Source organism: Meles meles, chromosome 21, assembly GCF_922984935.1.
Source record: "Meles meles chromosome 21, mMelMel3.1 paternal haplotype, whole genome shotgun sequence".
Taxonomy (NCBI): domain Eukaryota; kingdom Metazoa; phylum Chordata; class Mammalia; order Carnivora; family Mustelidae; genus Meles; species Meles meles.
In genome coordinates this window covers 9,828,334-9,856,192 of record NC_060086.1, presented here as the reverse complement: position 1 = coordinate 9,856,192, position 27,859 = coordinate 9,828,334, and the positions used below count along the sequence as shown (strand labels likewise).

At 42.1% G+C, this 27,859-nt stretch overlaps 1 protein-coding gene across 14 annotated transcripts in view; it reads left to right on the top strand.

The window, feature by feature from the left end:
• Window positions 1–25,710, top strand: part of LOC123933455 (cytochrome P450 3A12-like) — a 60,982-nt gene extending 35,272 nt beyond the window's left edge. For 13 of the 14 annotated variants that reach the window (XM_045992641.1, XM_045992631.1, XM_045992633.1 and 10 more), the window contains 6 exons: window positions 4,415–4,542; window positions 6,092–6,158; window positions 10,067–10,227; window positions 11,605–11,831; window positions 14,526–14,688; window positions 22,099–25,710. In XM_045992641.1, the coding sequence (XP_045848597.1) occupies window positions 4,415–4,542; window positions 6,092–6,158; window positions 10,067–10,227; window positions 11,605–11,831; window positions 14,526–14,688; window positions 22,099–22,194 (842 nt within the window). In that variant the 3' untranslated portion in view covers window positions 22,195–25,710. The remainder of the gene's footprint in view (window positions 1–4,414; window positions 4,543–6,091; window positions 6,159–10,066; window positions 10,228–11,604; window positions 11,832–14,525; window positions 14,689–22,098) is intronic. The other variant, XR_006816604.1, reaches the window with a different exon arrangement.
• Window positions 25,711–27,859: the final 2,149 nt, after the last annotated feature.

Genomic DNA, 27,859 nt, shown 5'->3' with positions numbered 1-27,859 from the left:
CACCATTGTACATTCCCAGTAGTAAAATGTGAAGGTTCTGATTTCTCCGTCCTTTCCAACACTTGGCCAACACTTTTCTGTCTTTTTTAATGATGTCTCTTTAATAATCCACTTTAATGGGTGTGCTCTTGTTTTGCATTCTCTTTTTTTATTTAAGATTTTATTTGTTTATTTGACAGAGATCACAAGTAGGCAGAGAGGCATGCAGAGTGAGAGCCGGATGCGGGGCTTGATCCCAGGACGCTGGGATCATGACTTAAGCTGAAGGCAGAGGCCTCAGCCCACTGAGCCACCCAGGTGCCCCTGTTTTGCATTTTCTAATGGCTAGTGAGGTTGAACCACTTTTTATATGCTTGTTGGCCAATTTCTTAAACATTTCTTTTCAGTGTTCCAGAATTCATTGTTTATGCACCACACCCAGTGCTCCATGCAATTCGTGCCCTCCATAATACCCACCACCTTGGTGTCATATCTAAGAATTCATTGCAAAATCTGAGGTCATGAACACACCTGAGTTTTCTTCTAAGAATTTTGTAGTTTTAGCTCTCATATTTGGGTCTTTGATTCCTTTTGGGTTTATTTTTGTATGAGGTAAGAATTCAACTTCATTCTTTTGCGTGTGACTATCCTCTTGTCTCAGCACCGTTTTTTGTAAAGACTGTCTCTCTCCATTGAATGGTCTCAGAAACCTTCTCAAAATTCCACTGACCATAAACACATACGTATATTTTTGGAGTCTAAATTCAATTCCACTGATCTGTATTCCTTTCTCTACGCCAGTACCACATTGCCTTGATCATCATAGCTTTGTGGTAAGTTTCGAAATGGGAACCTGGAGTTCTACAACATTATTCTTCTCATTTTTCAAGGTTGTTTTTGGCTGTTCTGGGTCGCTTACAATTCCATATGATTTTTTTATTATTATTATTTTTATTTGTTTATTTTCAGCGTAACAGTGTTCATTGTTTTTGCACCACACCCAGTGCTCCATGCAGTACGTGCCCTCCCTATTACCCACCACCTGGTTCCTCAACCTCCCCCCCGCCACCCCTTCAAAACCCTCTGGTTGTTTAGAATGCCGATTCCTACAAAGTACCCTGCTAGGATTCTGACAACAGAATGCATTAATCTGTAGATCGATTCAGGAAATCTTGCCATCTTGATAATGTTAAGGTTTCTGATCCGTGAACATGTGATGTTTCTCCATTTACATATCTTCTGTAATTTTTCTCAACAATTTTTGTAGTTTCCAGAACATAAGTTTTGCACTTCTTTTGTGAAAGTTATCCTTAAGTATTTTATTGTTCTCGGTGTTACTCTGAATGGAGTTTTATTCTTAATTTCACTTTTGGATTGTTCATTGCAGCATATAGACATACAATTGATTTTGTATGTGGATCTTGTATCCTGAAACCCTGCTAAACTTTATCAGTTCATTCCTCCAGATTTTCTATATACAACATCATGTTATCTGATAATACAGATGGTTTTGCTTCTTTATTTCTTTTTTTCTTAAGATTTTATTTATTTATTTATTTGACAGAGATCACAAGCAGGCAGAGAGAGAGGGAAGCAGGCTCCCCACTGAGCAGAGAGCCCGATGCGGGGCTCGATCCCAGGACCCTGAGATCATGACCTGAGCTGAAGGCAGAGGCTTAACCCACTGAGCCACCCAGGTGTCCCTACTTATTTCTTATACGAATGTCTTTTTTTCTTTTTCTTGCCTACTTTCCCAGCTAGAACCTTTAGTACAGTGTTGAATAGAAGTGGCAACAGGCACTAAAACAAGGCAAATACTTGTTTTGTTTTTAATCTTAGGAGAAAATGCCCAGTCTTTCACTGTTAAGTATGGTGTTAGCTATGAGCTTTTCATGGATGCCCTTTAATAGACTGAGAATATTCCTTTCTATTCCTAGTTTGATGAGTGTAATTATTGCAAAAGGGTATTGCATTTTTGTCAAATACTTTTCCACAGCTATAGAGATGATTATATTGTTTTTGTGTTTTATTCTGTTTATTCTGTTGATAGAGTGTATTACACAAACTCACATTGCTGGGATAAACCCCTCTTAGTTATGGTATATCCTTCCTTTGTTTGGTGTGTTGCTGGGTTCAGTTTGCTAGCATTTTGTTGAGGGTTTGTGCATCCGTGTCATAAGATACATTGGCCCATAGTTCTCTTTTGACATGATACCTTTGTCTGTTTTTAGTATCAGGGTAATACCTCCCTCATAGAGTATGTCTGGAAATACTATGTCCTCCTCTCTTTGGGGAAGACTGGTTTAGAATTGGTGTTGATTCTACTTTCAATATTTGGTAGTGGAGTTTCTTCACTACCAACTCAATGTTTTACTTGTCTTTAAGATTGTCTACTTTTTTATGTCCGTTTCCTGTTTGTATCTCCCTGGGAATTTTTCTGTTTTGTCTAAGTTACCTAATCTATTAGTATGTTCTTGTTCGTAGTATTACAAGATACCGCCATATTATTGTGAGATACCACCTCACACCAGTCGGAATGGCTAAAATTAACAAATCAGGAAACAACAGATGTTGGCGAGGGTATAAGAAAGAGGAATCCTCTTACAATGCTGATGGGAATGCAAACTGGTACAGACACTCTAGAAAACAGTATGGAGGTTCCTCAAAAAGTTGAAAATAGAGCTACCCTATGACCCAACAATCGTACTACTAGGTATTTACCCAAAGAATACAAAAAGGGGCACCTGCACCCCAATGTTCATAGCAGCTATGTCCACAATAACCAAACTTGGAGAGAGCCAGGATGTCCATCAATAAGTGAATGGATAAAGAAGGTGTGGTATATATATACAATGGAATATTACTCAGCCATCAGAAAGGATGAATATTTACCATTTGCATCGACATGGGTGGAACTGGAGGGTATTATGCTGAGCAAAATCGGTCAATCACAAAAAGACAATTATCATACGGTTTCACTCATATGTAGAATATAATAAACAGTGCAGAGGATCATAGGGGAAGGGAGGGAACACTGAATGGGAAATCATCAGAGATGGAGAAGAAAAACCATGAGAGACTCTTATCTACAGGAAACAAACTGAGGGTTGCTGAAGGGGGAGTAGGTGGCGGGATGGGATAACTGGGGAAAGGGCATTAAGGGGGAGCATGTGATGTGATAAGTACTGGGTATTACATGCAATTGATGAATCACTGATCTCTGCTTCTGAAACTAGTACTATACTATATGTTAATTAATTGAACTTAAATAAAAAAATTTTTAATGAAAAATAAAACCTTTTTAATGTTAGTACAAATCTCCCCTTTCATTTCAGATGATAGAATTTGAATCTTTTCTCCTTTTCTCTTGATCGTCTAGCTAAAGGTCTTTTGAAAGAAATCAGCCTTGGTTTCCTTGATTTTTTTTTTCCTATTGTTTTTTTATTCTTCATTTCATGAGTTTCTCCTCTTGTCTCTATTATTTGCTTCCATCTGCTTGCTTAATGTGCAGTTTGGTCTTGTTATTTCAGCGTGTTTAAGATGGAAAGTTAGGTTGTTGATCTGAGATCTTGGTCCATTTTGAATGTAGACATATAGCAGTTTTTCTCTCTGGTGACTGCTTTTGCTACATCCCTTGAGTTTTGGTATATCAGACACATTTTATCAGTCTCCAAGGAACTCCTAAGTGCCCTTTTGACTTTTTCTTTGAAGCATTGTTATATAGCAGTGTCTTGTTTAATTTCCACATATTTGTGAGTTTCCTAATGTTCTTTCTGTTCTTGATTTCTAATTTTATTCTATTGCAGTTGAAGGGCATACTCTGCGTTATTTGCATCCGGACAACAATTTCTTAAATGGTACAATTAATTGAAGTAGCATATTATGGTCTGGTTTATCCCAAGAGGTTCTTTTTTTTTTTTTTTTTTTTTAAGTTTGTTTTTTTTTAATTTTTCATTTTATTTACTTGACAGAGAGAGAGAGATCACAAGTAGGCAGAGAGGTAGGCAGAAAGAGGAGGAAGCAGGCTCCCTGCGGAGCAGAGAGCCCGACACGGGGCTCGATCCCAGGACCCTGAGATCATGACCTGAGCCGAAGGCAGCGGCTTAATCCACTGAGCCACCCAGGCGCCCCATCCCAAGAGGTTCTAGTCCAAAAGATAAAAGGCTAAGAGGTCTAGGAATGTTCTCCTGTTCCTTTAGTCACTCCAGAAATATCCACGAGGCCACTGATCTCACTACTGTAGTGGTGGCCTTACAAATGACTTGCGCCGGCTTAGTCCTTGGCTTGAAAGTTGAAGGAAAGGACATAGAGGGAATGACTCCTAGTTTCAATGACTCCTTGTGTCTTTGCTTTTCTAATTGGTAGACCGAATTATAATTGCTCTGGGTAAATGTTCCATTTTCACGGTGCTTTCCGTTGTTCTTTTTCCTTACAGTACTCTTTCCATTCCTTACCCCGGTTTTTGAAATATTCAATATCTCTGTGTTTCCGAAGAGGGTTACTGATTTTTTTACAAAATCTGTAAAAAGGATGAAAGAAAGTCGTGTCAAAGATGAACAGAAGGTAAATCTGTTGATCGTTAACATGCAGTATTTTACTTTTTGATAATTGAGCTGTGGTGTGTGCTCTTCTATGTGTGTTTTTTTTTTAAATTTGTTTATTTACAGCATAACAGTGTTCATTGTTTTGGCACCACACCCAGTGCTCCATGCAGTACGTGCCCTCCCTATTACCCACCACCTGGTTCCTCAACCTCCCACCCACCCTCCCCCCCCCCCCCCCGCCCCTTCAAAACCCTCTGGTTGTTTTTCAGAGTCCATAGTCTCTCATGGTTCATCTCCCCTTCCAGTTTCCCTCAACTCCCTCTCCTCTCCATCTCCCCATGTCCTCCGTGTTATTTGTTATGCTCCACAAATAAGTGAGACCATATGATACTTGACTCTCTCTGCTTGACTTATTTCGCTCAGCATTTTTAGGGTGGATAGAAAAATGCAGTATTCAGATCAGAAGAGTTCTGTCATTTCGGGCAGAATGAAGAAGGTGGAGGTTTAGGAGCCAAAGAGACAACAATTAAAATTTAGTAATAAGCATGGCAATTAGTATGTCACTGCATAAGATTTGTTGAGAGAAAAACTACCACTTCCCCTCAATAAATTGTCAGAGGATAAAAATCACTATGTAAAAATCACTTTCCGGGTAGTATAATTTTGCCATATCTTACATTGGCAGAGATCCCTTCCATTTCAAGCCTTTACTTCACACATTCTCCAGTGAAGTTCCTAGCAGACACCTGGTGTCTGTGTTAAATTTGAGCTTGTGATAGGCTGGAGTGGGCAGGAGACTGCAAGATGGCTAAGCCCGCTTTGCCTTCCTGAGACCTGGCAGTCAGAACAAGGATGTGTGTAAGACAGGGATACAGGGCTGGGTGCCTCAGGATGTCACTGAAGATTCCAGAGTGCTGGAAGGGTGGGGCATTGGAAGATGCTGACACAGAGGTTGCTGGTGGACTCAGCAGAGGTCAGGGGATTGATCTATGTGGCCATTCATTAAGAACTGAAGCTGGAGAGGGGCACCTGGGTGGCTCAGTGGTTTAAGCCTCTGCCTTCGGCTCAGGTCATGATCTCAGGGTCCTGGGATCGAGCCCCGCATCAGGCTCTCTGCTCAGTGAGGAGCCTGTTTCTCCCTCTCTCTCTGCCTGCCTCTCTGCCTACTTGTGACCTCTCTCTCTGATAAATAAATAAAATATTAAAAAAAAAAAAAAAAGAACTGAAGTCAGGGACTTTCTCTTAAGGAACCAGGCGTGACAGGACAGGGAGCAGACAACTCTTTGGCCAGAAAGCTATATTCAAAAGCCAGACGAGCTGAAGATCAGAGAGGGCAAGAACCAAAAATCAGTTGGACATGATGGCTGGATTCCTATCAGAGAAACATTCTGCCCTGCAAGTTTCATAACTGGGTTTTTTTTTTTCACTGATGATTTGGGCAACACTATTCAGACTTCTGGCCATAAAGGGTCAATATTCTCAGGAAAGAAGTTAGATACCACACCCCTGATTTATTTCTGACTTCCTAAGTGACATTTTATCATTGAAACTTCTCTTTCTACTTCCAGCACCGAGTGGATTTTCTCCAACTGATGATTGACTCCCAGAATTCTAAAGAAACAGACACCCATACAGGTGAGCAAGGAGAGCTTCTGAGGGCCAGCAATGGGGAGGTTCAGAGGCAAGAGGTGGTTCTGAGATGCGAAGGAAGATTTTAGCAGATGGAATTTCTGCAAATTGAAGAAAGACACATGTTCAGATATAAAGGGTAGCCAGAACCACTTTCCAGAAGCATGCAGCCACAACTCTGTTCAGTACTTGAAGGGCAGCCATAAACATGGCCGTCGGTGGACTGGTCTGCATCAGAACTCTTGGGGAGCTTCCTTCCAATGTCAATTCTCCGGTCAAATCAGACCCTCTGAATGGGAACCTCTACCTAAAAATTTGCATCAAGTCTTTTAATCACATCAGGAGGCACTTGGGCCCAGTGTTGGTGACCTTCACCTGGAACACTTGGTTGAACTTGTGTTCACTGCCTTAATGTGCTATAAAGTTTTATTTCTCATTTTGTAATTAAGAAGTGACTGGTGCAAGATGCCTTTGCGACTGTGTAAATACTGTGTTTTTCTTCAAACATTCATCTACTACTTTTATTATCCATGGACGGTATTTAACTGAAACCATTATTCCTGTAATGGCTTCAAAATGGTGACTTTCTAATCCCATCATTTCTTCTACATTTATGGGTGATAGTCCATTATAAGGGAGCTTCACGTTCTCTCTCATTAATTTATTTATGTCCGTCTGATCTCATATATTGCTAACTTAGTCTCTTAAATCATTCTTTATTTGGATCCTCAAATTCACTCAGGTTTGTCCATTGGAAGCCCTTGCAAGTGGGATCCTGTGTGCTTTCTTTTCTCTTTACTCCTTTTCTTTTCTTTTCTTTCTTTTTTGGGGTTTTGTTTTGTTTTGAGTAGATTTTTTTTTTAAGATTATTTGTTTATTTATTTATTTATTTGAGAGACAGAAATCACAAGTAGGCAGAGAGGCAGGCAGAGAGAGAGGAGGAAGCAGGCTCCCTGCTGAGCAGAGAGCCCGATGTGGGGCTCGATCCCAGGACCCCGGGACCATGACCTGAGCCGAAGGCAGAGGCTTTAACCCACTGAGCCACCCAGGCGCCCCTTGAGTAGATTTTTTAATAGCAGCTTTAGATTCAAGCAATATTGAGTGAAAGGCACAGAGATTTCCAGTATTTTCCACCTGCACACAGCCACCCCCACTTTCAAAATCTCTCCGCATGTGCTAATTTTGTCACAATCAGTATACATACAATGACACATTATTACCGTTTAAGTCCATAGTTTAAATTAGGATTTATTGTTGATGTGATATTTCTATGAGTTTTGACAAATGTGGAATGGTGCATATCTACCATTATAGTACATAGAGTTTCCTGTATCCTTTTCACAGATTACTGTATGAGCACTTGTTGCTTCTGACATGAGACATTCTAGGTCTCCCTTTTACTTCCCCTGATGAGCCTTGAAATCAGCCATTACTTCAAGGAGCTCTGTTTCCTTTTAGTGAGAAGGGTATTTAGAAAACAAACTCTGGGATGCATGGATGGCACAGTCACTTGAGCATCTGACTCTTGGTTTCAACTCAGGTCATGATCTCAAGGATCATAGGATCAAGCTCCATATCTGGCTTTGTGCTCGTCGGGGAATCTGCTTGGAGATTCTGTCCCTCTGCCCCTACCACACATGTGTGTGCTTTCCCTTTCTGTAAAATAAATGAATGAATTTTAACTTTAAAAAAAAAAAAAAGAGGGGCGCCTGGGTGGCTCAGTGGGTTAAAGCCTCTGCCTTCGGCTCAGGTCATGATCCCAGGGTCCTGGGTTCGAGCCCCACATCGGGCTCTCTGCTCCGCGGGAAGCCTGCTTCCTCCTCTCTCTCTGCCTGCCTCTCTGCCTACTTGTGATCTCTCTCTCTGTCAAATAAATAAATAAAATCTTAAAAAAAAAAAAAAGAAACCAAAACCTGGGATCTAGGAGTGCTCATTGCTATTAGGGTTGCTTTTTTTTCTAGATCCTCTCAGTGGACCAGGCTAATCACATCAAATATATATTACACAGGAATGATAAACCTAAATATTTCTTTATATCTCCATAACCAGTGATTGTAGACATGCTCTCTGCCTTGATTTATAATTTCTTTCAATGTCAGAAACATTCCCATCATGGTTAACTTCAAGCTATCAAGGTTTCACAACCATCTCACAAAATTCCTATATATTTAACAATGGATTCTGGAGAAAAAGGACAGCCTTACTCTATCACATCACTAAAATAGATCTATACCTATGTATACATCTACCTCTATCTATCTGTGTGTTTGGTTCAAGAAATTTTTGTGATGAATATATCTGCCCTGTTCGGTACAGTGACCGTGGCACACACGTGGCTACTGAGCACTTGACATGTGGTTAGTGCCTCTGAAGAGCTGAATCTTATATTGCGTTTAATGTACTCGATTAAAATTTATATTTAAACAGCCACATCTGGCAAGTGGCCGTCACATTGAGCAGTGTAGATCTAAACTTGAATGTCGCTGGGTCCACGCTAAAGGAGGAAAGGTTGGATAGTTGAATTTATCCACAGTGACATCACAGAAAGTATCATTGAAAATCTTTCTTACAATGTCGCTGTGTTGTTTCTAGTTGTGAATTTCATGTCTGTTGCAGGTACCTTGTTCATTTCAGTGCTCTAAGGATCTAAAGGTCCTAATCCAGTTCCAGTCAAATAGGTTAGAGCCTGGGCAGCTTAGTTTCTACCAGGAGAAAATCAGAGAGGCCAACTTACATATAGGGTGGAGCCACTACTCACTGGATTCTATTTCTCTGTATTTCATGCTGGCCAGTACCCTTCTATTGACGCATTCTTTCTTATGCTTTTTTTTCTAATTAACATAGAGGGTATTATTTGCCCCCAGGGGTACGGATCTGTGAATCATCAGTCTTACACAATGCACAGCCCTCGGGGGGTATAGCTCAGGGGTAGAGCATTTGACTGCACAATGCACAGCACTCACCGTAGCACATACCCTCCCCAATGTCCATAACCCAACCCTGCCCCCCCAATCCCCCAGCAACCCCCAGTTTGTTTCCTAAGATTCAGAGTCTCTTATGGTTTGTCTCCATCCCCGGTCCCTTCTTATGCTCTTTTAATGGCATTAGCTACCTGGCATAGTCTCCCCTCTTCTAGCTTCTTGTCTGTGTTACAGTTTCTGTACGCATCTGAGATGATCCACTTGAAGAGTAGTGGGCCCCGGGTCTGCTATTACTAGATTCTTCCCGAAGGTATAATCCGTGCATCTCATCACATTTTGTGAAAGCTCAGATTTGGGTTCCATTGTGCTAGGATGAGGTTTGAAATTCTGCATTTCCAGTAAGCTCCCGGATGCTGTTGATGCTGCTGGTCCATGGAGCACACATAGGACAAAAGTTTTTCTGTAGCCCAATATTGTTCTCTTAAGTTCCTGCCAAAATGTTTAGATAAAAGTTCATTGAATTTTCCTGACAATTAAGCCTTAGCATTGCATACTCTCTCTCAAAAAAAAAAAAAAAAAATTAAGCTGTAGAAGAATGTAAATTTTTCCCGGGGAAGAATACTAGCCTGTGTTACTTACAGCGAAAGTACTTTTAGGACTCTTCAGAGATAGACGGAAAACACTATGTATGTGAGACAGAAAAGCCATCTCCTGAAATTAGCCACCTGTGTTGGTGGGGAAGGTGGCATAAGCAGGAGCAGATGGCTGAAAATAGTTATAATCCTGGGGAATAAGCAGATCAAAACAACTTTTGCCTCTTTCTGGCTCTGTAGGATAGACATCAGAATGCAGACCACTCCTAGTCTGATTCCGAACTGCTTTTACCTATTTTCCCCCAAGGGATCTGGGAATTTCATTTGGGTTTCTTGTCATCTGAACTGTGATGTTTTTCATTCACCAGCTTTAGCTAAAATGTCTTTCTTCTCCTCTTAGCTCTGTCTGATCTGGAGCTCGTGGCCCAATCTATGACCTTTCTTTTTGCTGGCTACGAGACCACTAGCACTGCTCTTTCCTTCTTGGCATATGAATTGGCCACTCACCCTGATGTCCAGCAGAAACTACAGGAGGAGATTGATGTGACTTTCCCGAGTAAGGTGAGCAGGTCATATCTGAGGAGGGAGGTCAGGATGAGCTCTGTGATGCCTTAGTAACAGAAGAGCCCTCAAATCTTGTGGGTTTATGTAGCAAAAGTTTACTTTTGACTCACATTCCCATGTCCACGATGGGTATTAGTTGAGGATGGGAGTATTCAGTGATACAGGTAAAGAGGCTCTGCTTTCTTAGACCAGCGTTATCTAGAACGCGAAGACTTTGTGTTGGCCGGAGAACAAAAAACTTGAGTGTTGCTCACTTGCTTTTCCAGTATTTGGCCCCAAACTGACATACAGATCCTCAGATCACAGCCCATTTGCAAAGTGGTTTCTCCTAAGGTCGGGTGGGCTGGGAACTATGGGGGTCTACGTGCATCTTGGGTGAGCAGTAAGTGTCTATGCCCCACACACTCTGAAGGGTCAACTCTAATTAGCTCAACGTAACAAGTCAGAAACTGAGCTACAGAGACATAACATAACTTTCTTCCACATCACATACCTAGTGGTGAAAAAGCCAAGTTACAAACCAGGTTGCCTGGATCCTGATGGAACTCATAACTCCTACGGTGTTGGCTCTTAAATATAACACTAAGCGATAGATACAATTGCCCACAGTTTTCAGGCCTCTGCGCAAACTGAAATTCTCTGCTTATGAAGACACCTGGCCTCTGGGACTGGAGCAGCTTACTTGGTTTATTGTCAACCTTGACGCAACAACTATGAGACCCTTCCAGCAACAGAGGGTGGGGCTGAGGGTAGGGTTCTTATTCCCTTTACATCTTTCCCTAGAACTGAAATTGTGTACCATGGGACCATCTAATCTCAGTCTTCTTTTCTCATATTTGTGTTAGAGAAGAGCTCATTACTCCCCAGATTATTTATAGACTTTTTACATAATATAGTGCTTCTCTCCAAACTTTATATATATAATCAAAAACTAGGAAGCAGGATATTTCAACTAGAAGACTTTATGTGGAATAGGGAATTTTTCTGTTGTCCGTTCTCTCTCCTTGGTACAGAAGTGTGGGCCCTCTTTTGAAAGCAAACAGTGACTTCAGCATATTCCAAGTAAGAGTAAGGGTTATAGACTTTTAATCACTTTTGTTTACATGAGGAAGAATAACTACTACATGGTGGTGAGAGGGACTTAGGCCCTGTTTAGGGGGTTGTGCCAACGGTCTCCCCTAGTGACTTGTGTCTCTACACATGTCAGTGGGCCACTGAGCAGGTCAAAGGACATGGTAGATATGAAAATGTCCGTAAATGCCCTTTACCAAAATACATGATTCTTAGGTGTCCCTAACACTTCAGTAGTGTATAGAGTGAGTTGAATGTTGATTCCAAATCTCAATGTATCAAAATCTGTTTCTTTCCTTCCAGGCACCACCCACTTATGATGCCCTTGTACAGATGGAGTATCTGGACATGGTGTTGAATGAAACTCTGAGATTACATCCAATCGGTGGTAGACTTGAGAGGGTCTGTAAGAAAGATGTGGAGATCGGTGGTGTGTTCATTCCCAAAGGGACAGTGGTGATGGTGCCAGTCTTTACTCTTCACCGCGATCAGGATCTCTGGCCAGAGCCTGAGGAGTTCCATCCCGAAAGGTATGAGGAACCCACCCTCATACTGGATGATATTCTGATATTTCCTTCATATAGATGACAAGCATGTGGTTGTACAATTATTCATTTGGACATCTTTGTGCTCCTAGAAGTTTTTTTCTTATTACAAAATCATCATTCTTTGTTGTCAATATTTTATAAGCTATAGACTTAGAAACTATAGAAATGAAGAAAATTATACTCATCTACAGACCGAATATATTAAAATTAATAATAATGTCATGTATCTCCTTATGGACATTTTTCTGTGTACTATAGATTACTAAAAAATAGGATGATATTATAATTTTTGGTTTTGAACTGCCTAATGAAACATTAGACTACAAACAACATGCTATATTTCTGTGTGCGATTATATTTTTATGACTTATTTTTTTGTAACCACTATCATCTTTCAGGAAATAGGCCTTTTTGCCCTTTAAGTTTTTCTGTCCTCTCCAGGTCTCTGAATTCACCCTCCAGCCCCCACATTCCATGTTTATTAACCTTGGCCCTGTTCCTACTGGCCTTAGTGGGAGAGCAGATGCTGTGACCTGAGTCCTCATCCCTGGCAGGAGGAGCAGCCTCATGGCTGCTCATCTCTGATTCTTTTTGAACTCTTTTATTTTTAAAAGAGTTTAGGATATCACTGATGTCTTCTTTTCTCAAGCCCAGTGAATGTTCTTACAATTGTTGCTTTAAATTCTCCATTAGGCCTATTACTTGTATCTGTTTTACATAAATCTCTGGCTGTGGTCCAGGCTTCTACAGGGCCTTGGTTCTGGTGGAGTCGGTGTCAGGTCTCATTTCACAAGCAGACCAGAGCACACCTAGTTAAAACTCACCACATTCAGGCCAGGGACCAAACATTGCCCACAGCAAGCAAGGAGGGCCTCTACAGACAGCCAGCCTGAACGATAGAGCTGCCAAAACACAACAGCAGAGCCCAGGCACCACACACCAGTGACACTCTGTGAAGCTCCGGGCCCTGGGTGCTACCTGACCTCTTATCCATAAGGCCATTACTTTCAGGAGCACACACAGGTCCCATGCTATGTGTGGCTGCAGTCCTGTGCTGCTCTTGGTATCTAGGCTTCATTAAAAGCAAACTCATCTGTTCTCTAGCTGTCTTGAGACATCTTCTTTAGAGGGGTCTTGAGCTTTCTCTTCTGGGAATTCAAAGCAGAGTCTGGCTTTGGGCAAAGCTTGACTCCTTAAAAGAGTTGGTGCTTTCCTGTTTATTGTATCGGTGAACAAAATTTGGAGTGAACTTTTTAGAGATCTAGACTTTAAGCCACCGACTCTAAGCCCTTATGGCAGAGGCCTTATCTTGTTGTGTGGTGTCCCTAGTGCTAGCATCACGTTTTCAGTACTTGCTGGAAAAAGTCAGAATTGACCAAGTTGTCTGTTCTTTAGACCAGGAACCCTGGTGGTTCCCGCAAGTTCAGCAGTCCCCACTCCTGTGGCTTCTCAAACAGAAACCAGAGAGCACTCCAGGTGCTTCTCTGTGATTCATTCAATCATGAGAAGAAGTGCTTACCTATGTGTTTCAGGGACTGGGCCAGAGAGTAAGAAATCCACATATTAAAAAAAGGCTACTACGGAGCATTTTTGACACAACACAGGCATATCCTAGAGACACACATCTATGAAATACTTTTAATGCATCGTGTGTGCCTGTCACCTGCCCAACAACCACGAACCCATCCACATGCCGTTGTAATCCTTCATCTGATTCCCATATTACATTTATGTACATCATCTGTGATCATTCTAGAATGCTCTCCATAGCATAAGGACTTTAAAAAATAACCTCATCACAATGCCATTATCACTTTTCCAAAATCCACATTTTCCCTTAATATAATCAAATATTCAGGAATCAGTTTTAAATAAGATCTAGGATTGACCTTCAAGGAATTTATACCCTCATGAAACAGACAGACAGTAGTTATACTGGTTATACATATCGGAGAGTTTGACGACAGTAGAGCAGCATCACGTGCCCGTGTGAATCTTCTGACTTGTTTTTGAAAGTGAGAGGAGGTGCAGGTGGAGACGATAGGGATGAAAAGAGAAAAATAGAACTTTAAATCCTGGAGGGTGGGGTGCCTGGGTGACTCAGTTGGTTAAGTATCAGGTCATGGTCCTAGGGTCCTGGGATTGGGCCCCACTTCAGGCTCCCTCCTCCGTGGGTAGCCTGCTTCTTCCTCACCCTCTGCCTGCTACTCCTCACTGCTTATATGCTCTCACTCTCTCTGTCAAATCGATCGGTCAGTCAATCAATCCGTCATAGGAGGCATTTTCTCTACTTTCTTTTTCCATGAGCATGTGACCTATGTAAGTGGGAGTGGAGGCAGGAATCGACCTTTCCTTCAGTCAGGCTCATTTCCTGCTTGCCTTTCAGGGTGTGAACATCTCACCATGCCAAATGTAATTCTAGTGTTTAAGATAAATCTTCTTTTCAACAGCATTCGTCTCATCTCAACAAGACTAAATGCTCCCATAGGGTATGGGAAATGCGTAGGATCTATAGTTTACTGTTGTCACCACAGAATCAGCATAGCAAGATTTCAGTCGCCAACCCCCAAAAGTGTGTCCCATACAGTCCTGGTAAGAATCCCAAATCCCAAACGTGTAGGCTCTTATGGTTTCTGTGTTTCACTAATGTGTTCCCAATTTGTATCATGAAACCAGGTTCAGCAAGAAGAACAAGGACAGCATAAATCCTTATACATACCTGCCTTTTGGAACCGGACCCCGAAACTGCATTGGGATGAGGTTTGCGACCACGAGCATGAAACTTGCCCTTGTCAAAGTCCTGCAGAACTTCTCCTTCAAACCTTGTAAAGAAACACAGGTCAGAGAGATTGCTTTCTACATAAATAGTATATTACTGGGTTTTTTTTCAAACTAAGAGGTAAATAATGGATATGTGTGTGTCAGCGGGGAGGGGTCATTTATCCTTAATAATTTGTTCTATCAGCCAAGAGAATCTATTTGGAGTCATGCGTGGCCATTATTCAGCTCATGAGTGCCATGTCTGTGGTTTATAACCACTCAACCATAAGGGTCAGCTAGTCAGTTACATAGCTTGACATGCTTATGCAGACTTTTGAACTTGAGCGATGTTTTAAATTTCTCTCAAGGTCACTGAAAGGAAGGAAACATGCATAGTCTTGACATGCAGTGATTATCATGACATGACTTTTTTGTTGTTGTTTTGGTTTTTTATAAGATTTTGTTTATTTATTGACAGACAGAGATCACAGGTAGGCAGAGAGGCAGGCAGAGAGAGAAGAGGAAGCAGGCTCCCCGCTGAGCAAAGAGTCTGATGCGAGGCTCAATCCCAGGATCCTGGGATCACGACCACAGGCGGAGGCTTCAACCCACTGAGCCACCCAGGCGCCCCCATGACATGACTTTTGAAGGATGATCTTCTCCACCACAACTTACAGACACTCTCATGACTGTGGTTCTCAACCCCTGTTTGTACATTGGAATCAGTGGGTTCTTTTGAAAATCCTGACTGAAGAGCACCTGGGGCGCACAGAGGGGAGATCGTCCCTCTTCTAGAAGTGCATCCTTGAGAGGCAGTGTTCACGAAGATGCCTCTCCAGGAACAAATGAGCGGGCTGGTGCCTCTTCCTCCCCCACCCCTCACCACAAACACAGAGTCATCTGTCGGAAGCAGCACAGTGCCAGTACTGGCTGCCCAACTCGCTTACACCGAGCCCCACCTCCCTGTGCTTGGTGGGACTGCACTTCTCAGTCAGGCTTGCCTCCCAGCATAGCAGACCCTTTCCCCAGAAGACCAGCATAAACCCTTCCCCACACCAAGCCTCCTGACCAGAGGGTTCTACAGGGCCTCGGTTCTGGTGGAGTCGGTGTCAGGTCTCATTTCACAAGCAGACCAGAGCACACCTAGTTAAAGCTCACCACATTCAGGCCAGGGACCAAACACTGCCCACAGCAAGCAAGGAGGGGCTCTACAGACAGCCAGCCTGAACGATAGAGCTGCCAAAACACAACAGCAGAGCCCAGGCACCACACACCAGTGACACTCTGTGAAGCTCCGGGCCCTGACCTCTTATCAAAAGGTGCTACCTGACCTCTTATCCATAAGGCCATTACTTTCAGGAGCACACACAGGTCCCATGCTATGTGTGGCTGCAGTCCTGTGCTGCTCTTGGTATCTAGGCTTCATTAAAAGCAAACTCATCTGTTCTCTAGCTGTCTTGAGACATCTTCCTTAGAGGGGTCTTAATAGATATATTGAGAGCATGCCATCCCAAAGCAGCAGAATACACATTCTATTCAAGTGCATATGGAACATTCTTCAGAATAAATCACGTACTGGGTCACAAAACAAGCCTCAAAAAATACAATAAGATTGAAATCATACCACGCACCTTTGCTGACCACAACACTATGAAAAGAGACATCAAACACAATAACAAATTTGGACAGACCACAAATACATGGAGACTGAATAATGTTACTAACAATGCATGGGTCAGCCAGGAAATCAAAGAAGACCTTAAAAAAATACATGGATACAAATGAAAATGAAAACACAATGACCCCAAACCTTTGGGATGCAGGAAAAGCAGTCCTAAGAGGGAAGTATGTAGCATAGAGGTGTGCCTCAAGAACAAGAAAAATCTCATATAAACAACTTAACCCTATACTTAAAGGAGCTAGAAAAAGAACAGTAAGTGAAGCCTAAAACCAGCCAGAGGAAGGAAATAATAAAGATTAGAACAGGAATAAATGATATAGAAACTATAAAAACAATAGAACAGATCAATGAAACCAGGAGCTGCTCCTTTGAAAAAAAAAAAAAATGGGTGAAATTGACAAACCTCCAGCCAGGCTTATCAAAAAGAAAAGAGAAATTACCCCCAATAAATAAAATCACAAACAAGAGATGGGAAATAACAACCAATACCACAGAATTTTTTTTTATAAGAGAATATTATGAAAACCCGTATGCCAACAAATTGGACAACCTGGAAGAAATGGATAAATTCCTAGCAATATATAAACTACTGAAACTGAAACAGGAAGAAATAGAAAACTTGAACAGATCAATAATCAGCAAAGAAATTGAATCAGTAATCAAAAAACTCCTAACAGACCAGAGTCCAGGGCCAGATGGTTTTACAGGCAAATTCTACCAAATATTTAAAGAAGAATTCACGCCTATTCATCTCACAAGTCTCTTCTATAAGACCAGCATTGCCCTGATACCAGCACCAGATAAAAGACTCCACTAAAGAAGAGAACTGTAGGGGCGCCTGGGTGACTCAATGGGTTAAGCCTCTGCCTTTGGCCCAGGACATGATCTCAGGGTCCTGGGATGGAGCCCCACATCAGGCTCTCTGCTTGGCCAGGGAGCCTTTGCCTGCCTCTCTGTCTACTTGTGATCTGTCTCTCTGTCAAATAAGTAAATAAAATCTTTAAAAGAGAGAGAGAGAAAACTACAGGGCAATATCCCTGATGAACATGATGTAAAAATTCCCAATGAATACTGGCAAACTGAATCCAACAGTACATTAAAAAAAAAAAAATCATTCACCACAATAAAGTAGGATTTATTCCTGGCTTGCAAGGGTGATTCAGTATTTGAAAATCAATCAATGTGATACACCACATTAAAAAAAGAAAGGATAGGAAGATATCATTTCAAGTATTTGACAAAGTACAACAACCATTCATGGTAAAAGTCCTCAACAAGGCACATTTTGAGGGAACATAATAAAGGCCACATATGAAAAACCCACAGCTAATATCATCCTCAGTAGGGGAAAAACGGAGAGTTTTTCCTCTATGGTCAGGAACAAGACAGATGTCCACAGACATCACTGTTATTTAACATAATACTGGAAGTCCTAGCCACAGCAGTCCGACAACACGAATAAAATGCTTCCAAGTCAGCAAGGAAGAAGTTGAACTCTCACTACATGCAGATGGCGTGATACTCTATATAGAAAACCCAAAGCCTCCACTAAAAAGCTGCTAGAACTGATCAATGAATTCAGTAAAATTGCAGGATACAAAATCAATGCCAGGAATTGGTTGCATTTCTATACACCAATAAGGTAGCAACAGAAAGAGAAATCAAGGAATCAATCCCATTTAAAACTGCACCAAAAATTAAGATGTCTAGGAATAAGCCTAACCAAAGAAGTGAAAGAACTGTGCTCTGAAAACTATAAAACAGAGATGAAAGAAATTGAAGAGGACACAAAGAAATGGGAAGACCTTCCATGCTCTTGGATTGGAAGAACAAATATTGTTAAAATGTCCATACTACCCAAAGCAATGTCCATGTTTAATGCAATGTGTTTCAAATACCAACGGCATTTTTCATGAATCTGGAGCAAATAATCCTAACATTTGAAAGGAACCACAAAAAGAATCCAAACAGCCAAAGCAACCTTGAAAAGAAGAGCAAAGCTGGAGGCATCACAATTCCAGACATCAGGTTATATTACAAAGCTGTAATGATCAAAACAAAATGACAGTAGCACAAAAATAGACACACAGGTGAGTGAAACAGATTCGAAAGCCCAGAAATGAACACACAACTCTATGGTCAAAGAATCTTTGACAAAGCAGGGAAGAATACCAACGGGGAAAAGACAGCGTGTTCCACAGATGCTGTTTATTAAACCGGACAGCAACGTGCAAAAGAATGAAACTGGGCCACATTCTTACACAATACACAAAAATAAATTCAAAATGGATTAAAGATCTAACCTGGTGGTGGGTATTAGGAAGGACACGTATTGCATGGAGCACTGGGTGTGGTGCATAAACAATGAATTCTGTTACACTGAAAAGAAATTAAATAAAAAAAAAAGATTTAATGTGAGACTGACACCATAAAAGTCCTACAGGAGAATATGGTCAGAAATCTCTTTGGCATCATCTACAGCAACTTCTTTATACATACGTCTCCTGAGGCAGAGGAGACAATAGCAAAAACAAAAACAAGAAAACAAACGAAAATACTACTAGGACTTCATCAAAATAAAAAGCTTCTGAACAATGAAGGAAATAACAGAACTAAAGGCAATCGACAGAATGGAAGAAGATATTTGCAAATCACGTATCTGATAAAGGACTGATAGCAAAAGATATAAGAACTTATAAAAGTGAACACCCTGAAAATAATTAAGGAGGGCCCGTGTGGTGATGAGCACTGGTTATTATACACAACTAATGAATCGTTGAACACTACATCAAACACTAATGATGTACTTAACTATATGTTGGCTAATTGAACATAATAAAAAACAAAACAGAAATAATCCAGGTTAAAAAATGGGCAGAATGCATGAATAGACATTTTCCCAAAGAAGGCATACAGATGATGAACATACACAGGAAAAGATACTCAACGTCTCTCATCTTCAGGGAAATACAAATCAAAACTACAATGAGATATCACCTCCCACCTGTCAGAATGGCTAAAATCAACAACATAAGAAACAACAGGTGTTGGCGAGGGTGCAGAGAAAGGAGAACCCTCTTGCACTGGTCATGAGAATGCAAACGGGTGCAGCCACTCTGGAAAACAGTATCGAGGTTCCTTAAAAAGTTCAAAAATATGACTACCATGATAGGTATGAAGGAGGGGACTTCTTGTGATGAGCTCTGGATGTTATATGTAAGTGACTAATCACTAAATTCTACTCCAGAAACCAGTATTACACTGTATGTCAATTAACTACAATGTAAATTAAAAATCGATACCAAAAACAATAGTACTACCCTACAGTTGTACTACTAGGTATTTATCGAAAGAATACAAAAATACAAATTCAAAGGGATACGTACACTCTGATGTTACTCGCAACATTATCTACGATAGCCAAATTATGGAAAGAACCCAAACGTCCACTGACTGATGAATGGACAAGGAAGGTGTAGCATGTATATACAATGGAATGTTACTCGGCCTTAAAAAAGAATGAAGTCTTGCCATTCGCAACAACCTGGATAGAGCTAGAGAGTATTACACTAAATAAAATAAGTCCGAGAAAGACAAATGTATGATTTCACTCGTATATGGAATTTAAGAAACAAAACAAAGGGGAAAAAAGAGAGAGAGTAGCAAACCAAGAAACAGACTCTTTTTTTTTTGTTTTAAAGATTTTATTTATTTATTTGACAGACAGAGATCACAAGTAGGCAGAGAGGCAGGCAGAGAGAGAGGAAGGGAAGCAGGCTCCCTGCCGAGCAGAAATTCCGATGCAGGGCTCGATCCCAGGACCCCAGGATCATGACCTGAGCTGAAGGCAGAGGCCTTAACCCACTGAGCCACCCAGGCACCCCAAGAAACAGACTCGTGATGATAAAGAACAATCTGATGGTTACCAGAGAGGGAGGGGTGGGAGGAAGGGTGAAATGGGTGATGGAGATTAAGGAGTACACTGTGATAAGCGCAGGGAGATGTGTGGAAGTGTTGAATCACTATGTTGTATACCTGAATCTCATATTATACTACATTAACTAACTGGAATTTAAATAAGAAAAATTTTTTAAAAATCAATAAAAATCCTGATGCCCAGGTCATCTGAGATTTTCTAACATAGTTCACCCAGAATGTGGCTTTAAAACTGCCTCCATGGATTCTCATGAGGACACAAGGTTGAGAATCCATGGTGTGAAGCGTGTCTGCCAGATGTGACGGACTCCCATGATCCAGGCCATCCTGTGTGCTTGGCCCCACCTTCTGCAAGCCGGGCTCCAGTCAGGCTGTGTTCCCTTTCCTTCCCAGTCCGAGTTGTGTGAAGGCTCAGCACGCTCTCCTCCCATCTGTTCTCATCCTTCCAGGCCTGGTCAGTCCCTGCCAAGCCCCTCCCTGGAGCCTTCCCATGCACCAGATCCCATTCCCTCCTCTGCTCTGTTAGAGGCTACTACAGGCCACTGTCATCAGCAGAGTCCCCAAGCTGAACGCTTTGTCATTAATCCAGCCACTCCGTTCTATGTTTTCTTTGGACCTAAGAGCGTCTTTAACTCTAGCATCTCATTTAATTCCTTTCTTAAACTCCCACCAGTGGCTTATAGTTATCCAGTAAAGTTCACAAGTGATTTGAAGTTCATTGAGAGCCCTGGGATGCAAATTGTAAAGAATTTTAATTTTAATAATTAACAAATGACATTTGTGTATAGGCTTGGGTGTGTGTGTGTGTGTGTGTGTGTGTGTGTGTCGTCTGTCTTTCTGCAGGGGAAATACAAGCATGCCATTTAAAATTTTAAAATAACAAGTTACATTTTTAGAAGGATCTGGAAAACATAAAGAATTGTTGCCACTGAATCATCTCAAGCAAGGCTGTACAATATGGCCTACTTTTAGGACTTGTGCATTTTTTATACAGCTCCTCCCTTTATTAGACTTCCTCAGAGAAGAGGAGGAAGCCAGAATTAGTCTCCATTCTATTTGTGGCTTTGCAGCAGCTGCATAGCACTAAATGACTACAAACGAGGGTCTAAGCCCTGAGAGAAAGCCGGGCTCTGGCACACCCGAGCCGGGGCAGACACTCCCTGAAAGCTCCTGCTCACCCACGGGCTGGCAGTTCTCACCTTCCAAGGTGTTTGCATACCCTTCAGTCAACCGACATTAGAAGGTAACTCTGCCTGGGGCTCCCCCACTCTTTAGGATAGTCACTGGGAGAGAATGGGGCTAACGGTTCACTCAGAACACTGTAGGGTCTTCAGCAGCTCACCATTTGCCTTATATTCTGGAGCCGGGAGATGGTAGAAAACAACCGTCATGCTTCACGAAGAACTCCTGCCATCAAGAATGGATGGTTCCACTGGGAGAGGTGACGGGATCTTTAGCAGGGACGAGGGCCACACATTAGAGTGTGTAAGACCCACTCGGGTTTACTTTGCAAGCTTGAACATACACAAAATAGACTCTGCATTGCTTTTGAAAATGCTTTGACATGATGCCTAAGAATCTGGTTTAAAATGTAAACATTTATTCCTTTTACTTAAAATTAAAGCGAAAGGACCGCAAGCCCAACAAAATGTTATCCCCAGCCTGGTACAGCATAGGTGCTCAGTAGATATTTGCTGAATGAGTGACGGATGTATCCTCCCACCCTCCAGTCTCGGCAGCTTACAGAATAGGAGTAAGATCCCAGATATCTGAGTCTAATAGTATTTATGTGTTTGAAAAGCATTATTGTCCTTCGTGTTTCTTGTCATGGGCTTCATTCCTGGTTCTCATATGCTTGTCTAACTATTGTAGATTCACCTGGAAAGGAGCACTCAAGGGGCTGTTAAACTGGAAAAACCCATTGTTCTCAAGGTAGAGCCAAGAGAATGGAGTGAAAACAAAGCCTGACTTTCCCGAAGGACTTCCCCTTTGTTCTTCAAGATCCCGGATCACCAGAGACTTCAGTTTACTTTGTGAGTAAAACCCAGAAATGAAGATGGCCTTCATGTACTGCCCGTGACGGATGACTAGGGATTCTGTACATTCGTTTAGCTTTCTCCAGGGTCTGTGTGGAGCATTTATTGTGGAAAGTGAAGGAAGTCGCTAAAAAGTCCCAGAGATGTAGACTCAGCCGGTCCGGTTCACACAGACTACCCCCAGTTAGTACCATCTGTTCCCCTGACCGTTGATCAAGAATAAAACTTCCTCAACAATTTTATCAACAAACGTTAATGGAGACAAGAATTACTGTGGTGACCGTGGTAGTGACATTTATATCACATGTCTTATTTTGAATATTCTACAAGAAATATTACACTGAGCCAGTCAGTCAACAGCTCTTGACAAAAATACTAACCAATGCCTTTGTGTACATTAAGGCGGAATCCGTAGAACTGAAGGAGTGAGAGCCAGTGACTGAATGTTTTGACCATCCCAGTCGCTGGGTGGGTGAAGCTCGTTCAGAACTCCAATGTCATATATGAAGATAAGTGAGAGTTAATCCACTGTGACTTTGCCCATTGGTCAGAAAGTATATTCACAATTTAATTCTACACGTTGTGGAGCACATGTTTTTTGTAACTTTCGATTGAGGCACTTAGTATTATATGATTCCTTTTGATTTCATGTTTTCATCTCATCTAACGTGTTGTTCTGGTAGGCAGGGAACATGCTTTCTCTTTGTGTTTCAGCCTCAGCTCCCAACTGCCCTGACACAATGAACATCAAATCAGGGACGGTTGACTGGCCAGTGCATTAGACAGAAAAGCTAAAAGCATTTGTCCATTTCGGCTGGTATCAGGAGCTGCAGAGGAGTCTTCTGTTTCCTTCCCCACCCTATCCCTACTTTCTCTTTCCTCTCTTCCCTTCCTTTGCCTCCCTTCCTAGATAATTCAGTCCTAAAGCCATAGGTGGGGCACAGCCAGGTGGGCAGCCCCATATTTGGGGTCAGGGGCTGAGAAGGGAGTCACACTGACTCCAAATCAGAAAAATCAGAAACTAAGTAGGGTGCGAAGGGTGTTCGCATGAAGAAGCAGCCTGGCATGGGTGTGGGAGCCCAAGCTAGGTAAGAAAGATGTCCACACATAGGGGTGGTTTGTCAAGAGTCCCCAATGGGACAGGGTAAGAAGACCTCAACATCACCTCTGGCATATTCTTACCAGGGAGGCAAACCTGCAAGAAATTCTCAAAAAGATCAGACAAAACCAAATAAAAGAATATCTATTCTTAATCTATAACTAGTGTATAATCTTCGATAAAATCAAGGTCTTGAAAGTGATAAAAAAAAAAAAGAAAGAAAAAACAAGCCCAGATTGGAGACACTTGCCCCCCCCCAGCCCCACCTCAAAGCAAACCAAGACTAATGAGTTTCAACCTATCCCAGGAAGGTGACTTTTTTTTTTTTAAAGATTTTATTTATTTATTTGACAGAGAGAGATCACAAGTAGATAGAGAGGCAGGCAGAGAGAGAGAGAGAGGGTAGCAGGCTCTCTGCCGAGCAGAGAGCCCGATGCGGGACTCGATCCCAGGACCGTGAGATCATGACCCGAGCCGAAGGCAGCGGCTTAACCCACTGAGCCACCCAGGCGCCCCGGAAGGTGACGTTTTGACAGTCCATCTAAAATTTCCTGATTGCCACTGGTGAGTCATCTTCAGGATAGAAACCCTGAAAGTCCATCCCCCAGAAGGAAGGTGTCTTGACCAGAAACAATCCTTTCTTTTCCCTCTGTGCACTTCTTGCCCCACCGTCCTTCCTAGAAAACCCTGCATTTTGTACACCTCTTGGAAGCAACTACCTACTTGCCAGATGGGATGGTGCCAGTTCATGAAACCCTTCATAAAGCCAATTACAGCTTCAACTTGATTGCTGGAATTCTGTTCTTTAACAAAAGCCTTAACTGAGACAAAGTAAGTGTTTCAGACTGAAGTAAAGAGACTAAAGATAGGTGAAATGTAAAATCAGTGACCAAGTGAAGTCCTTCGGCTATAAAGGACATTGTGGGGACACTGGGGAGACAGGCTATGATGGTTACTCGGCAGTAATGTGTCAGCTTCCACTTCCTAACTTTGAGGGAGAATGTCTTTGTAGGAATGAGAGGAGATTCTGAAACATTAGGTCAGCAATTTACTCTGAGATGGGTCAGGAGCAGAGTTCTTGGAAGAGACTCTTCTGGAAGCTTGTGATTGTTCTCAGGAGAAGAGGGTCACAGAAGCAGCTTGAGCCTACACAGCTCTCCACATCCCTACCTTAGTCTGACTCATATTATTTAATGCAACAAGGCAGGACCACACAGTGATGAGAGGTGGGGACCTCTGAGGCTGGAGCTCCTGGGGTTTGAATCCAGCTCAGTCCAGGACTGAGTTTAGACCAATCAGTGGCTTTGGGTAAATGAAGAAAAGGTGCCCCTTTTGCATGGCTGGGCCCACAGGGCTTGGGCCACCCTCCAGTACAGGTACCTTGAACAAATGACCGAATACCTCCCCGCTCAGGACTTAGTCCTTCAGATTCTTAAAATCAGGGGATGATGCCAGTGCCTATCTGACATGACGATGAAGCCAGACGATGTATGTGAAGTGTTTAGGACACAGGCCACGGAGCACGCGGTGAGCACATAATCAATGTCAGCTATTACTTTCGTAGCATTGTTATCCTCAGTCCTCAGGAGGCCATGTTCATTTGGACATTTGGGCTCCAGCCCAATGGCTGTCCAGCTTCAATCTGCCATTTGAGAAAGTAATTGCAGACATCTTCCATGGAGGTTTAACTATGAAGGTATTGATGTCTCAGCTGATGTTCTTCAGGAATTTTCCAAAGGACCATATAAACATCCCCCTTCTAGAAGTGCCTCTGTCAAGAGAGAATAATGTGAACCTCACTGAGTTGGAGCAGGGAGGTGTCAGCAGGGGGCGCCCTCGCATCCTACCATGCAGACCCAGCAGGAAGCGATGGACTTGACCTTGCAGGGACTTGGACCTTGCCCTACCTTACTATCTCAGCGGGAGGAAGAAAGGCTCTCCTTGTCACCACAACCCACCACCCCTTCTGCATCACAAGAGCTCCACCAATGAGAAGCCTCCACACTTCTAATTCCCGGATGACTTCAATAGACTCCAGTTCATAACAGCCTTCCCAGCTTCTCCTTCTCTGCTGGAAAGAACGTACCATAGAAGTCACTTTTAGGCAAACAAGCTTGAGTGATGGATTGTAGAAATGGCCCATTGCGTCCCCCTGGCTGAATACAGACAGGCCCATCAGGTGACCCATCTCAAAATATCCATAGACCCAATCTTACCAATGGGCTACTTACAACTCTGCACAGTTACCAAAAAAGAGAAAATGCCCTTTGTCACCATGCCTCATCTTCCCCCAAACAGTCCCCAGCCACTGTGTCCTTGCAGTGTAACCAATAAACGTCTATCTCCTTTGTTCTGTCTCAGGTGAATTCTTTCACAGATTGTACCACCAGTTTCTTCCCAATCATTGCCCCGCATTTGGGGGGCCCCATCCGAATGGGACAGGCACCCCATTTAAACATCACATTTGGTGGTCCCACATGGGGAGCCTGCCCCCCCCCGACACACACACATTTGGTGGCCACTGATAAAGAGCCTTTGCCAGTCCGGACTCTTCCCGGGTTCTCCAGGAATTTCTCAGGACTTTCCCTCAGTGGACGCACTCTAAGCAGACCCAAGTGGAATGTAATTTGGTATTTAAACTAGTTGAAACTTTTATTCTACCAAGGTTTACTCAAGGTCAAATAATCTTGCAATTTATTCACAAAAAGATAACTTTACAAGATGGTTAGTTTTGTCCAACTTAACATTTTCCAGGTTAATTTGTACCATACTTTTCAAAGTGTTTGGTAACCTGAAACTTTAAAGTTTTGCTTGAGTGATAAATTGGATGAGTTCATTGGCCATCTAAATCTTTCCTGAATACGGTAAGATATTAAAGCGTTGATTACTGAACTTAGGTTTGTGCTTTTGGCTTCTTACTGCACACAAACCAAGGATATTTAAGTCGATTGGTAAACATGCTTTGTGTTTAATTGACTCATAAATCTGCCATCTAAAGAATTCTAGTGTACAGTCAGAATGGCTAAAACAACAGATGTTGGAAACGGTGTGGAGAAAAGGGAACCCTCTTATACTGCTGGTGGAAATGTAAGCGAGTACAGACATTCTGGAAGACAGTATGGAGGTTCCTCAAGAAGTTGAAAATAGAGATACCCTATGACCCAGCAATTACACTACTAGGTATTTACCCCAAAGATATAAATGTAGTGATCTGAAGGGACACCTGCACCCCAGTGTTCATAGCAGCAATGTCCACAATAGCTAGACTGTGGAAAGAGCTGAGATGTCCATCAACAGATGAATGGATAAAGAAGATGTGTATATATACAATGGAATATTCCCTTGCCATTAGAAAGGAAGAATACTTACCATTTACATCGACAAGGGTGGGACTGGAGGGTATTATGCTGAGGGAAATAAGTCCATCATAGAAAGACAATTATATGGTTTCATTCATTTGTGGAATATAAGAAACAGCACAGAGGATCATAGGGGAAGGGAGGGAAAACTGAATGGGAAGTCATCAGAGGGAAGAAAAACCATGAGAGACTTTTTTTTTAAGATTTTATTTATTTGACAAAGATCACAAGTAGACAGAGAGGGGGGTGGAGAGAGAGGAGGAAGCAGGCTCCCTGCTGAGCAGAGAGCCCAATGTGGGGCTCCCAGGACCCTGAGCCAAAGGCAGAGGCTTTAACCCACTGAGTCACTCAGGTGCCCCAAGACTTTATCTGTAGGAAACAAACTGAGCGTTACTGGAGGGGAGGTGTTAAGCTGATGGGGTAGCTGTGTGATGGCTATTAAAGAGGGCATGATGTAATGACCACTGGATGTTTTACACAACTGATGAATTATTGAACACTACCTCTGAAACTAATGCTGTACCATATGTTGGCTAGTTGAATTTAAATTTAAAAAATTAAGAATTCCAATGTAAAAATTCACACTTGGTTGCTACTGAGTTTTGGTTGCTACTGAGTTAATAAGGTTTCTAAGGGTTAAAATTCTGCTAAATGTAATTAAGACTGATGCAAGTAAGGGAAACAACTCTGTATGTAGGGAAATAGGAGATGTGTAAGAAAGGTGTAAGGAATGGGAATACATTTTTATTGAAGGGAAAAGAAAGTAACTTTGTCCTAAAATGAGAGCAGTTGTTTGGAGAGAAACAGTTTGGACAAAATATGAATGCAAAAGAAAATTGTAGAAGGTTGTGAAGGGAAATCTTTGGAAAGGAATATTTTGTGTGGTCAGGGTGGACTGGACTAAAATTGAAATTCTGCTTTCTGTCTGCTAAGGAGACAAGATTTTCTTGGATTATTAGTTGAGAGACATGCATAGACTCACATGTGCCCAGACAACTTTAAGGAACTAGGGTTGACTTTATGGAGCCAATAAAGCCCCTTAGAAGTTTGCCCTGATTCCTTGTTTCCAGAGTTCCTGGCAGCCTTACCAGGTAAGTAAAGAATGTCGTTCCTGGCAGGTGCAGGAGCCTCCAGATATG